A 15,275-nucleotide genomic window follows, 5' to 3' on the forward strand; every position below is an offset into this window, starting at 1 on the left:
AATTAAATAAAAATATATTAAGCAAAGCCTTTCATAGATGTGGTCCTCATGATTAACCACATTTGTTGGTTCGAAATGGGTCGACCAAAAATTTCTCTTATGTGATTTCTACTGAAAAACTTTGCACTTTGCTTAATTCATTATAGATCACAAAAGCTTGAATACAAAAATAAAAATATATTATTTAAATTAAATATTAATATTATTTTTGAATTCAACTTATAAGATTTATATTGAATATAAATAGAATTATAATTAATTTGTTTTTTATTTTTTATTTTTATTTTTTTACAATTATAATGACCATAGTCTAACAATTATGTTTTTTTGACCGAAAGTTATGGAAATTTCGGCCATATTCTGAAAAAATTCGACGGATTTTTGTAAATCAAGTAAAAATTGTCAAATGGTGGTGAATCCATTTCCACCATCAGAAACATGATTCAAACACTACCTTTACAAAAAAAATTGAAACTTTTTTACCCAGATTCTGACTACTTTTGACCATTTGGGCAATTCCTCCATTATGATGTATTAAATAATATATATTAAAAATTTGATATATTTTTATAAAAAAAATATATGTTTATTTTCAAAATAATTTTTTATTATTTTGCTTGGGGTAGTTTGGTAATGTTCATAGACATATAAAGTCCCACTGAACCAAAAATCTTGGGTTCAAATTTTGTACTACTCCGCAGATTGAAATAAAAAAAAATTAAACATAATAAAAATATAGCTTTTTTTATTATTAATTTTATTTTATGAAACAAAAATATTAAATATTAATGTCTCTTTCCTTAAATAGCTTATTATTTGTAGGACATAATCTCAATTAAAGAGTTTTATAGAGTCTTGGTGACTCATTAACTTAAATTCTCTTTGGGTCAAAATTTTAGTGATATGCTAAAAGTTTTTGATTAAATAAGCCAAAGTTTAAAAGTAATTCTGATTACACAATATCTGTCTTTATTTTTTCTTATAAAATCATTATTTGGAATTGAAATATTGTAAATTATTTATTCAATTATACATTGCATATTGCCATTTTAAAATTTAATATTTTAGAGATAAAATTCAAGATAATTATAAACTTTTGAAGGTATTATTATAAAAATTTAATAATGTTATCAGATCAGTAAAAAAAAATTAATTTTTTATTTATTAAAAATTTGAATAATTTTAAAATTATTTTTAAACTTTATAATAATAATTTTATTTCATGATCTAGAATTATCAATTTATAACTTTTATTATAAAGTATTAATACATAATTTTAATTTAAAATTAATTCCAATAAAAATATTATGACAAATATATAAAAAATAATAAAAGAACATTAATTCACCTTTCGGCCTCTCTTTTTGGCTATTTTAAGAGTAGGTAGAACATAAAATTATTAATATAAATGGTCTAAAAATAATTCTCTATGAATATTTATAGATTAAATAAATCATCGTATTTATAAGATTAGATAAAGCATCAAGTTGCTAACCCAAGGAATATAGGCATGGTTTCAGGCTTGGCAAAGGTACAGAGGCACAGAGCTGGCCGTGCAAGGAGCAGGTGGATTCCATCCATTTGAGTCCCAATTTTCTGATTAAAAGCTTTTTATTACAGAGATCGTCAGTCGTGTAAAGCAGCAGGATTCTTTAGCTACTATATACGCCGCTTCCAGGTATCCACACGCATAAGGGGTTTCCTATTTAACTGGAATTTATATTTCTTATTATTGAAACTTATTTATGCACGTCTGTGTCTGTGTCTGTGTTTTCAGAATCTTTGCATATTTATATTTAAATTTCGGGCTGCTGCATTTAAAGACTTTGTTTGAACTTCATAGAGAGGCATTTGAGTCTAGAAATCATTCTCTATGTCTTTTAGTGCCGACGTTCAATCTGTTAAGAGGATTTTTGCTGTCCCTAGCTAGATCTCTTACTCATGGCTTCACACGGCTCACAAGATATGCCGGTGAAAAAACGGCGGAATTATTCACGGGCATAGACTATATTTAGACGAAATATCGGTAATCCTGCTTTGAAAACTCGCAAATAGAGTTTTGTTGTGTCAAAACTTTAAAATTGACTGAATTTACTGCTGATTTCCGGCGCTTGAGTCGTCGTATAAGATTTATGGCAGCTGTTTAGCCCCTGCAAATTTTGAAGCTCTTAATCTTTCCAGACATTTAAAGCCATAAAGCTCTAATCTGTGCACGTCTCTGTCGAAACTGAGGTACTGTGCCTCAAAGGTCTGCGGATTTGTCCGGAAGTTGGACACGCAACGCAAATGTGCAGATTTGTCCTAAGGCTGGACACGCAACGCCCACAAGATTCTAAATGCATATCTTCTGGATGGATATAATCTCTTCTGGTCCGTACACCCTAAATGATAGGTCTGAATCTTAATATTTGTGCTTCAAAGGCACTGCACCGCACTGCAGACATTAAATAACTGATGTATATGTTCAAACTTCCCTATATATTTGAGCTTATGGGTCTTGATTGCGTGATTTGTTAGCCCCGCACGAAATCTGATTCTGGCATCCACTTCTCCATAATTAAGTCCACAACGAATGATCTACGGCGTAATTCGTGGATATCGGACACTTGTAGCCCTAAAACAGTGACCTGCTTCTGTTGTTTATTCTTTCTTTGGCTAACATCCGTACGGCTCAAAACCCTCCTGATCCATCGAGGATTTCGGTCATAACTTTTAAGTTCTAAATCTGTCTACGGCAGCTCTCTTTGCGCTCACATGGCCGCATTTGATGCTAATTTGATTGACATTTGTTGTAAGTTTGGCCGTATGTGATACTTCGCCATATCTTTACTATTTGTTGAACTGGTTTTATCTGACAGGACTTGGAACTACGGTGGCTAAATTTGTCGAGTTGCTTCTGTTTCTGGCGTTAGGCCGTGCTGCTCTGGCCAGCCATTGACAGGAATCTGGGCAGCTCCTACCTTCGTCTCTTGCAAGCAACTCGCCAGGTGTTAATTGACGGTGATTATGGAAGAATTTCCCCACCATTGGGTTTGCTGACGGTGTCGTAAAAAAGCTGCTTCTGCTGCGATTATGGTCTAAGACAGAAAAAGTTTTGCCGTCAACCACGGCGGAAGGACTGAGGCATGGGGTCGCTGTAGGGCGAGGCGCTGGAGTGAAATTATTAATTTTATGGTGGAGTGAAATATTTTTCAACAGTGCGAAAGCATGGGTTGTTGCCCTTCAAGGCATCATCTCTCACCCCCTCCCAAGGAACAGGTTGTAGAAATCACGAGGCCTGAAGGTATGTATGTATTGATGCTCTCCACATTTTCATCAAGGTCACACAGCGAACCGTAATCGAGGCCTTAATAACCCCATTTCCATCTGCAGGCAACATGTGAATCAGACAAAGGTCTCAACCCCCCACGCAGATTGGCTACTCTTTGATATTCACGTTTGCTACTTTCAATTAGATTACTGTATATGTCCTCCCCTCTAATACCATCCATTATGGATGCACTGTTTGTCTGTCGTGATTTTCATCCTCTATTCAAGATTTCAAACTTTAGCATCTTTCTTCTTCTGCCATTGAAACACATTGCTAGAGATATTTTCTATATTGACTACTCATAGTAATCTGTTCAATCCCCTGATTGGGGCCCACGCTCTGTATGCCATAAAGAAAATGTTCTGTCTTTATAAAGCTTTGCTGCTATTTTCAAATATGAATCTAGATGTTGCTTTACATGCCATTCGTTTCTACGATTGACGTTTGCACTGTTTGTTGATCTTGATTCCTTATCCTTCGTTATATGTTTGGCCCTAGAAACTACCATCTTTCTTATCTTCTAAAACAAACTATAGTATCTTTTAAAACTACAGTATCTTTCTTATCTTTCTGTGGTATTGTTATATGTATCACTGTATAGACCTGGATTGAGCAATATTCTGTACACAATTGTGTGAAAGCAAATTCAGAATTACTGGAAACTGGATTTATTACAGTCATCTTATTTGAGAAAGTTGCCTCTGCATCCTTGTGGTTTAGGGCTTTTGCGAATGTCATTTGTTTTTTATCTTTACTATAGTTGCATTGTTGCCATTGGGGTTAGCACCTTATTTGGTGCATCAAATCACCCACTACCTAATGAGTACCATAATGTTTGTGTTGCAGAAAATGGAGATGATCCTGAACCTGATTCTATTCCACCATTCACAGAGTATTCTCTTGAGGAGCTCAGAGCTGCTACAAATTACTTCAATTCTGATAATATTGTGTCCGAAAGTGGAGAGAAGGCTCCCAATGTTGTCTATAAGGGAAGAATGGATAGCAATCGGTGGATTGCAGTGAAAAAGTTTCCCAAAGTAGCTTGGCCTGATGCCAAACAGTTTGTGGTATATTCCATTCCTTATGCTGAATTATTTGGTCTTCATTTTCAGATAGTTTGATGTATTTTGTTCTCCTCGGGAATTGTCTTACCGAGTTGTTGTGCCCTTTTTAGGTTTTATATTAGTGGGAGGGCTGCATGTGCACAAAATGTTAACCAATCTATTCACTCTAAACTGTTCAATCCTTTGTCTAAAGTAGAATTATAAGTTCGTTCAGTCATTCATTTGTTAGGAAACTGTGTATATATGTTGCGGCTTGTTTTTTGTTCATTTATTTCTTTCCAAATACAGGATGAAGCCTGGGGAGTTGGGCGGCTGCGGCATGAGAGACTGGTCAATTTAATAGGGTATTGCTGTGAAGGAGATGAACGACTTTTAGTTGCAGAGTACATGCCTAATGACACACTTGTAAAACATCTTTTTCACTGTAAGTTCTTAGTACGTTTGGTATAAACATTGACACAACAGTATTAGAAAAAACATTAAAATTGTTTACACTGAATTATTCCTGAAAAGGAATATGCTCCATACATTGTTAAGGTTTTCAAACTTTTGCCAGTTTCTATTGCACTTTAGTTTTTCGGGAATAAGCATTGTAAACGAGTTCTGAATTTTTAGAAAAAGGGGACATTAATTGCATTATATTCTTGAGATAAGCCTTCTTTCACAGATTTGACTATTCTCAAGGAATATCCACAAATATGGATTACAAATTTACAAGTAAGAAAGTTGCCTGGTACGTAAAATGAAAGGCTCTCACTGCAAGGATTGGGCTTGAACAAGAATAAGACAACTATGATTTAGAAGTAAGGTTATGGATCTAAACATAGGTACATACCTGAGATGTTAATGTATTCTCAATATAACTAATATTCACACTGAGTTTTATTACTCGTTTTTTTTTTAAACCCAATAGAGGCTCCATCTAAAGTATTGTTTACTAATGGATTTGTATCTAAATTTTTTGGCAAAAACCTCGTGTATAAATGGGTTTTGATTTCAGAGGTTCTATTTGCTCTTTCAGGCGATTAACTTCTAGGAAATGGCATAACTTTAGGCTTTCCAAGAATGTTTTTTTGCATCCTCCTGGGCTCACCTGTAATTATAAACATAGCAAACTGAATTGCAATGTATAGCCTCAAAAATGCCATGTGGTGTGACCGACCCTCTTGACACTGGAAACAAGGCACACAGTTGATTTAAGAATGTCATTCAGAAACATGTCTGTCCTTAAAGGAACATCAAATGGTAATGAATGCATTTCTTCTTGAAGAATTTGCAGCCTCCTGTTCTAAACTCCTCCAAATATTGAGATGAATCTATTGTAAAGGTTTGCCTTGTTAAACACTGAACAGTTGAATATTCTGACTCTTCGATTGAGGATTTTGATTGCAATGAATATGCTGTTTTTGTTGTCATGCTTATCTTGTTCTTCCATCACCAAAGCAGTCCCATTCTAAACTTTTCTTGTTGGAAGGCAACCTGTTGCCATGTTCATCCTTTTTGTTGTCCAACTATGAACACAAGGTGATTCTCTTTAATATTGAATTCAGCATACGGTCCTCTTCTTCACAGTTTGCTGGTACATATTGTTCTCTTTTTGTATCTCTTTTGTAATTATTGTCCATAGCATAGCTTATGTATTAGACTATTTTATATTATTCAGCACATAACCTAATATACTTTTCTCTCTAAAACAAGGACCATGATCATCCTTTCTGTTGACCAACTACAAACTCAAAGTGAAATCCTGTTTTATTGAAGAATTGCTTCAGTATATAAGGTATCTTTACTGATTTCTTCATCCTTCTCTTCATAGTTTGCTGGTGCATACTGTTACCCATTGATCTCTCTTTTGTAATCATGGTCCATAGCATAACTTCATATCTGAGACTATTTTATATCATTTGGCATATCATCTTCGGTAATATACTTCCTCTATATATCAAAAGAGTCCGACTTAAGTTGTACTTGTTTTTTATTAATTAATTAATTTATTAATTGAATATATATATATATATATATATATATATATATATAGAGAGCTCTTTGTTGCTCCCTCTTTCAACACAGGCAAGAAGAGCATGTTAGACTGAGTTCCATAATCAGTTGAAAGTCCCTAATTTTCTTTTGAAGAACAAGACTTTTATCCAAGGGCTTAATCAAAACCAAAATTCTATAAGTGCACTTGCATTTCATATTTTGTCTTCCCATGTTGTCTATTATTCCATGATATGTGGTCACTGGTGCTCGATACAATTTCATGTTTCCAGTCTCTACTTTTGACCATCAGTGCAGTCATGAAGCGAATGGCAATTGTGCTAAGTCATGTTGTAGCTGGAATGAACAAAAACAAAATTTTTTCCTTCTGGAAATATGACTTCAGTAAATGCGAAGAATCACATGCTGCACACAGAAAAGGTGGTGAATTAGGTACCCTACCTGCGCTTTCAGTGCACCCATATCTCTTTGAAGGACAAATCTTATAGCTGCTATTGAAGGCCACTCATAAAATCTGGTGGGACTGCAGTAGAAATAGTTAAAATTCTGACATCGGATAAGATGTGGTCTAAAGCATAGATGCACATGTGAGATGAGAGTAAATGGGGTTTTAAAAGATATCAACAATGGTTTATATAAACATATACTTTGATTAATTAAACACTGCACACAGAAAAGGTGGTGAATTTGGTACCCTACCTGCGCTTTCAGTGCACCTATATCTCTGTGAAGGACAAATCTTATAGCTGCTATTGAAGGCCACTCATAAAATCTGGGGGACTGCAGTAGAAATAGTTAAAATTCTGGCATCAGATAAGATGTGGTCTAAAGCATAGATGCACATGTGAGATGAGAGTAAATGGGGTTGAAAAATACGGTAAAAGATATCAACAATGGTTTATATATAAACATATACTTTGATTAATTAAATATAAAATCAAAGCATAGGAATAAAGATGAAACTGTTGAAAAACATAGAATTACTTATCAGAAATTCATGTTTCCTTTTCTGATAAGAATGTAATTACAAAAACAGCTAGCTATGTGTCTTGGCAAGTTGCAACTTTTGGGTTCATAACTCAAATATCTTCTATTCTAAAACCAATTGCTTGTTCTTGTCATTCATTATTATGGTTTGATTTATCACCTTATAGTTTTAAATCTTCATCATGGATAAAATGAATTACATCACCATGCACTTCAAATTGAGCATTGCTCTTCTGGAAAGAGCAGTCATTTTCTAAGAGTGCACTTGAGCAAATCCTAAATAGATATCTTCTTGTTACTCAGTCCATTCCCTTATATATGTTACTTGACTGCATAAAAAATTCTTAAACATTTCTATGAGGTGTTCAAATGCTTTTTTGGTCTTTTATCAATGGCTTGTAAAAACAATTCCCTAGAACAACTTTCCTGCAATTGTTTTTGTTTGTTTGTTGAAATTTTAGCCAAACTCCACTCTTTCCTTGCCATGCTCCTTCAGAATGCTAATTTTTCCTCCAAATTCCTTTGCGATGTTATGGAATTATCAGAAAACATTGTATTTTTTATTATTATGTGAGAGCAATCCTTTTAATCCTTTTGATGAGTATGTGGGATTTAAAAATAGATGGTGTTGAGAGTTAGGCATGTGCATCTCAGCCTTTTTTTGTACTGAATCAAGTTCTACTTATTCCATTATAAGGATGTGATGTCCATCTTAGGGGTGCCCTACCTCACTAAAAATAGAAGTAGGGATAAAATAAAATAGGATAACCAGTTTAGGGATAAGATTAGTCTATTCTAGGCTGAGCTATTTTTGGTTGGTGGTGAGTTATCATGCGCATAAGCCAGTTTTGAAAAAAAATTGTACTATGTACCTATGCATTATGATATTACAAGTTTAGGGGAAATTTCTTGTCATATAGTGCATGTATGCTCCAAAACACCAACATTCCACTATGTTGAAGAGGCTGTGAATTAGCCTTTAATTCTCCCTTTGTGTTTTTTTTTTCCATTTTTTTTCACAGTTGAAGCTTTGTGGCAACTTGTGGGACATGATAAGGCCTTCTTGCATTCCCTTCCACCCTATGACAATGCTTACTGTACATTATAATTTAGATGTTTAGATTTCAAGCTTACTACATTGAGAGGGGGCTACTGAGAGAGTTCAAATACATACGTTATCAAATGTTTATATTTTGTAAATGAGTAATAGATTATGTTGAGAGTTGAGTAAGTGGGGCCTGCATGCTAGCTTATGATGTATCCTTGCCTATCATAGCCAAAAAGGGTTAACACATCAGCATAAACCCCAAGCCACAGAGAATTACATTGTTCATATATAACTAATTTGATATTGATTTGAAGTTGAACAAGAAACTTATCATTGGAAGATGAAATTCTCCTTGGTGAAGGGGCGTGAGGTCACTATTAAAAGTAGAATGGCACCTTCTTTTCCAAAAGAAAGACATTTGCTATAAATAAAATAGTTCTACAGAGTTTTTTTTTGTGTTGTCAGATAAGCTAATCACTTTGCAATACAACACCCTTCCATCAAAGCCTGCCTACAGAGAGGGTTGAAAACTTTGTTGAGGCTTATGCCAAATAGTACTGAGCAGCCTTTCCATTTTTAAGAAAACCATTGTTATGCGGAGGGAAGGTAGTTGTTCCTTATTTACTAGACTATTTTTAAGTAACATCCACCTCAACAAAAAATATTTAAGCCATCTATATTTCCATGTGGACTGAAATATACCTACATTAAGCCACATAGGGTTGACCTTTTGCTCAATATATTTGTTATTTGTGGTTGGTATCTCCTTCTCATTGCCACAACTCCATTTCGAATCCCTCTAGAATCTAGATTAGCTTGAAATTTTGAGCTCAGTTTGAAAATACTTTGATATCATCATGTAGCCCTCTAAGAAAGCATTTGTATCATGAGATTGATAACTGTTAGTCTCAATTAATTATTCTCTAGTCTACCCAAGAGCTAGTATCATGGCTATACAAATGCAATAGATGTGAAATCCCATCTCAGAGACTTGTATACTTGAATAATGTGGGAGTACACCAACCTGGCTTGTTGATGTTGATAAGTTCCATGGTGCCCTAGTTTTCAGGTCCCATCCATTCCTTGGTCATGTGTACTCCCACTTCAAGTTCTAAAAGATTGTTCTCTTCTATGCTTGCAAAATCCTATTGAGAATGCTAGAACCAAAACTCTAAAAGTACAATCCCTTGCAAATGTATTAAGAAGCTTAAAATTCCCTTTAATTCCTCCCACATAGGTAGTTGTTTCCAAAAGATGCCTTCCTTGAATCTACTGTAGATCTCACCACATATTACCCATATGATCCATTTAGCTTTTAGTGCATATGCTTGTGAGTGGACCTCAATTAAAAAATGCACCCTTCATCTTTTGGAAGAAAAACTCTACTTTGAAGGGGTCGCTTCTCCTCCCTTAGTTTTCCATGAAGAAAGCTTTGTGCTGACTTTTCAATCCTTTCATATCTAGAAGTTGAAGGGAAAATGCAAGAGTAGTTGCTTCTTTAATGTGTCTCATGATTTGCATGCTTGTACTATAGGTGAGCAAAGCAAATCAATTGATTTCAATAGACAATGACCGACAAATTTGCAGCCTTATTCCATCCCTACTGGGAGTTTTCACTGGGACCATGAACTTCCAAGGTGAAGGTTTCTTCCCCTTGGACTGGATTTGATTCGATTTCTAGAGCAAAAAAGGTAAACTATGCAGTTAGTAGAGTGTAGTGACATTGTTGATTTGGCAGAAGATAGGTTGGAGATTAACTTGGGCATAAATAATTAACATGCTCAAGAGGATGCCCTCCCGTTCTATATCTCCTTGATGGCTGATAATTTAATATTGCATGATTGCATGCTGGATTCTAGTGCTTCCAATAATGCCATGCCATTAGATGTTATGACGTAGTGGGGGCTTGAAGTTACCTTACCATAGTTTTTATGCCATGGGTTCATGAAGGGTTGAAGATATGTGGTATAATCAAAGACTTTAGAAGTTCAATTAGCAGTGTTTCTTAAAGATAATTCTTGTCATGGATGTAATTTTGCATATGCACTTGAGGCTTGGGAAATACTTTTGGGATGCTATGTCGGGTGATTTGATTTGTTAATGCTACCATTCCTATGCTTGCGGGTCATGTTGAAAACCTATATAGAGCAAAGGATCAGACAAAATTGTGAAGATCTAAATAGTCTGGTGAATGGTGGTACAATTTATGTGGATGGTGATTTGGACTGCTGTAGTTTTGGGAGTGACAACACATAAAGCCAGTGCATTTGCAAATAATTAACAACATGGATCTTTTTCTCTTTACAAGTCTGATTTTATTTGTTGGTAGTGTTGACCACCCCGTGTCAACTACCCTATTGCAGTGCACATTTTTTTCAAAGGAATTCCATCATGTTTGAGAAATCATATATCTTGGATTCTTCATCATCATTTGTTAGATTATTAGAGTTGTAAGCCCAAATTTTGCAAGTATAATGTAAATGATCCTAGTAAGACCATATATGTATGTAACAACCTAGGTAAGCCTATTATTTTGTCGACGAATTTCATCCTAGGAGGTTTTTTGCCTCAATTGATTCATCTGTGTTTCTAAACACGGATGATCGATCGAGTTTTTCCCTCCAGCCTTAGCCCAAAGCTAAAGTGGAATTTATCGTCAAGGTCTTAGGTGAGTCCTAATGTTTTAGTCGAATCTTTTGTAAAAGTGGTTTGGGAATAATTTAAGTTAACTGGCCAAATTATTTTATTACAAATCATTTGGTCTACTAAATTATATTGAGTCGCAAAATTGGGTAATATATTGAGGGTCTATAACAAACGGGTGCTCCCCCTTTGAAGCTTGGCATGTCATTATCTTATGTAAAAAATAATTTAGTGCATGGTCCCTGATAGTTAGACACCATGGCTAAGATATTAGAGGGTGGAAAAAAATATTAAATCCCCTCAAGTGTCAATGAATTAAATTCAAAAAAAAAATTTAAAATTCTAAGTCAAAAATTTAATTAATTAGAGTCAAAATTAAAATCCTAGAGAAATTAAATTCTCCAAGTGGAAAAACTCGTGGATACCAAAGAAATTAATTTTTAGAGGTCCCCCACCAAGGGAATATTGGAAATTCAAGAAAAATTGGACTGTTAGGCGTTGATGGTTAAGTCAAAGGCAATGTTTTGAGGAAATTAGCTAAAAATAATTATTTTTGAGCTATAATAAGAAATGGTTTTTATGAGAAATTCGAAAATTCCTCAAAAATAAAGATAGACAAGAGGCAAAGGATGATACTAGTGATGAGGGTCCCAATATAGGTGATGGTGGAACATTACTTGTCACCTTTGTTTGTCACATAAGAAATGTCGATCATTGCTTGTCATTGCTAGATGGTTGAGGCTTGAATCAATAATCATTAATATACTATGGATGTCATTTCTAATGTCATAATAATGTAGTATTCATTTGCAAGTAGTATAAATAATGCTTTCATATATTCTGCAACTAATTTGGCATTCTACACTTTTTTTAATTGTAAATTTAATTTAATAAAATTTTAAATATAAATGCATTATTATATATAAAACTATTATATGAAACAGACACTCCAAAGACGCTGTGCTTCGAAGATTTATTTTTTATTTTTTTGAAGATGATGCCCACGATGCTCTCACTCTAAAAACGCTCATGATTTAGCCTTTGCTTTATCCTCTAGCAATCGTGCATTTAATTAGTCACTGCAGTACTTTTTCTTTAAATACACAACATGTCAGAAACTTTGATATTTGTTGATTTCTTGCTCTTGAGCAAACTCACAATTTTCCTTGTAACATGTCCTTTGACTCCTTTTGTTACAACTTTTACTTCCTTGCTCTAATCAATGTTGCAAATATCTCTAATTTTCCCTAATCTTTTCATTTTTCTATGAGTTTTGTAAGTTGTTAATTTTTATTATTATTCCTTTTTAGTTTCCTAAGTGCAAATTTATGCTTGCCTATATTTTTGATAGTTTCCTTGATAGCTTTGATAAGTTTCCTTTTGTGGCCTTGACAATATATTCCTTGAAATTATATTTTTAACATTGGCTTCAATTTAGGGGTGGCAAGAGGGGGAGGGGTTATATACAACCACGATGGAAATTATCTATCAGATACTCCTGGGGGTAGGGGAAAATGACTAATAATCAAGCGGAGATGTACGACCTTCTGCTAGGACTAATCTTGGCGAAAGACTCGAATATATCAAATATGGCAATTTTGGGGGATTCTCTCCTTACAATTTAGCATTTGCACAAAGGCTCTTGCCCTAAGGAAAATCACGTCAAACTTCTGCTCCACAAAATTAGAAGAACTCTGGAATACTTCCCTTTGGACTCCTACCACATCCTCAAACATCAAAATTTAGAAGTTGATAGACAAGCCAATCTTTCTTGTCTTCTTAAAGGGAGACAAAACAACACAAATGGAATACAAGGGTGGAGAAGCATCTCATGACTCCCCTAGGTGTAAATCTAAATGTCTTGGGTTCCTTGGCCTAGACAATTTCTTCTTAGCTTCAACTCAATCATTGGTATTATGGGTAAAAGTGTGGGGCACATTTGGCATGGTGTCGTCGCTCCCATTGTTGTTGCTATCCATGCAAATGAATTTATTTCAACCTTATCACACGCTTTGAGTACAAGGAAAAGACGACGACCCAATCTTTGTTCAGACCTCGCAGATTTGCAATTGAATGTCCCAATTGTGTTTGCAATTGTGAATGTTAATGGTGATTAACATAGTGTCACATGTGGGATTACTTCCCTGCAGGTTAAATTCATGGCTTTCTATCATTCCTCTATTCACAACTATCTAATCCCTAGCTAATTTGGGTTTTGGTTTAATTGTCTTTGGAGGTGCTTTGCGCTGGTTCCGAGCCTAGTGGAAGTCTCGTTGTTCTTCTTTGGTTGTTGGTTTAACATCCTTGGAAGCATCAACTTCAAACCTAGAGTGAACTTCGATAGATGCCCTTTCTTCTGGATTTGCCTTGTGTTAAGTCTGTCTTGGTGGGCATAATTCTAATTGCCTCGAATCGCTAGATCTCCATCTTCCTGCTAGTCCCTTCTTGCAAGCACTTCTATTCAAGTTAGCCCCCTCCTTTTGTCTGGGATTCTCTTTGTTTAGTGTGTCAATTTCCTTCTTGAGTGTTGTAGAGCCCCTCCCTTTTCCACTGCCAACTCTATGCTCTGTTGTCTTCGACCGCTTCATTTGTCTGCCTGGGATGTGAGTCTGTCATTTAGTTTCCCTGTCTCATGTGTCTCTGAAATTGTGAAACTCATGGTGGGTTTTATATCTCTTGGTGGGAGGTGGATGTCCCCTCTATGCTTGACTTGCGACGTTATCTAGTGGGATGTAATTGTCTTCTTTTCGGTCGCATTTGTTCTAGTCTCTCACTCTTGTAGCCCCCCCTTTGAATTCCTGAGACTTACAAGCCCTTTGCAAAAGGAAAATAGGTTCTTCCCTACCTACAGTTTGAAAATGTGGGCCAACAAAGGTAAAACTTCAGGAACAAGGGATAAATTTGAATGCAACAATTGTTCTCAACAAATTGAATTTCTCCAATTGGAAACCATGTTTATAAATTGAAAGCTGCACCAACAAATGTCGACTTCCTTTAACCTCCTGGAAGAAATACAAGCTATGAAGGAGAAATTAGCTTGCCAAGAGGATGAGGTAGATGCTCTTCGTTAGTAGATGGAAGACCTGAAGATGCAACTCTCAGCCAGTGAAAATCGAAATTCGAATTGTAGTGCTTCCAACCGACATATTGGTATATCCCTGCTTGATCTCAACAGGCCTCCAGATGATGGTTTCCCTCCACTTCTTTGATGTATTGCCACTGTAAATGTGTTTTGTTACTTGGTTAGTTTTGCAAGTTTTATGCATGTTGCATTATAATAATTGTCAATTTTCAATATAGTCTTTTTGTATTTTCAGCAATCTCCTCCTTAGAGTACTCGCTTTCAAATGAATCAATGTAATCAATTTCTCGAGTCACTGCTACGTCTGGGCGTAGACTTTAATAGAAAATCTACTCATTTGTTGGATAATAATAAGGTTATCTTAACTATTGTTTCTATTCACCTCTATTTTGTCTCTTTGCACAACTTTCTTCACTCACACATTCTCTCTTTCTGTAAGCCATGACTATTGTTGCTTAACCACCAATTGTTGCTTGATCTTTGCGCTCAAGTTTATTTCCATAACTTGACCCTTGAGCTCTTAAGTTGCCATAGTCCTCGAGCAATTGCCCTTGAGTCGTTTGCTCACCCAAGAGGTTGTAAAGTCATAGACTAAGGTTGCGAGGGTCACAGATTATGAGAAAGGTTGCCTAAAGTTGCATATTATAAATATTAAGGTTGTGGGCACATTGCCAAAGGGTCAAAGGGACACATTTTACGGATATAGTTGTTACAGGGTTGTCGGTTATAGAAATTAGATTCCACATCTTTTGGTTGGGTCTAGGGCTCATTATTGGTATCACTAGGAATTGTTCAAATTGCAGAGTGCAAACAATAATAGTGGGTTTTAGTAGATGAAGGGTTCAATGAGTGATATTATTAATCTCTCCCCTCTCAACATTATGTTTCTAGACTATATTCTCCCCCTTACTATTAACAACAAGTTTTTGGGCTCCCTTTATCATAGGCATGAGGCAAAAGGCTCTCGAGACCTGCCGACAACTATGTGAATTAAGAAGCAACAACCTACAATGGCTCTAAAATAGGAATACAAAGGACAATACAACAATTCTAGTTTCAATAGGATGGGAATAGTAGATCAAGTGTTTATTTGGGCAACTTTATGCTACCTACATACAGATTTTGATCACAAGAATTGACCAT

The 15,275-nt window shown here is 35.2% G+C and overlaps 1 protein-coding gene across 4 annotated transcripts in view; it reads left to right on the forward strand.

The window, feature by feature from the left end:
- Nucleotides 1–1,485: 1,485 nt before the first annotated feature.
- BSK1 (BR-signaling kinase 1) overlaps nt 1,486–15,275 on the forward strand; it is a 202,526-nt gene continuing 188,736 nt past the window's right edge. The window contains exons 1-4 of one of the 4 annotated variants that reach the window (XM_089458521.1): nt 1,486–1,678; nt 2,859–3,283; nt 4,157–4,377; nt 4,663–4,798. In XM_089458521.1, coding sequence (XP_089314647.1) covers nt 3,208–3,283; nt 4,157–4,377; nt 4,663–4,798 — 433 coding nt within the window. In that variant the 5' untranslated portion in view covers nt 1,486–1,678; nt 2,859–3,207. Of the gene's footprint in view, nt 1,679–1,753; nt 2,027–2,095; nt 2,393–2,479; nt 2,665–2,858; nt 3,284–4,156; nt 4,378–4,662; nt 4,799–15,275 lie in introns of those variants that run through there. The other 3 variants (XM_089458522.1, XM_089458524.1, XM_089458523.1) reach the window with 3 other exon arrangements.

This window comes from Pinus tabuliformis, chromosome 7 (genome assembly GCF_031772625.1).
Source record: "Pinus tabuliformis cultivar Carrire ecotype Pingquan chromosome 7, CPIR1, whole genome shotgun sequence".
NCBI classification, from domain to species: Eukaryota; Viridiplantae; Streptophyta; class Pinopsida; order Pinales; family Pinaceae; genus Pinus; species Pinus tabuliformis.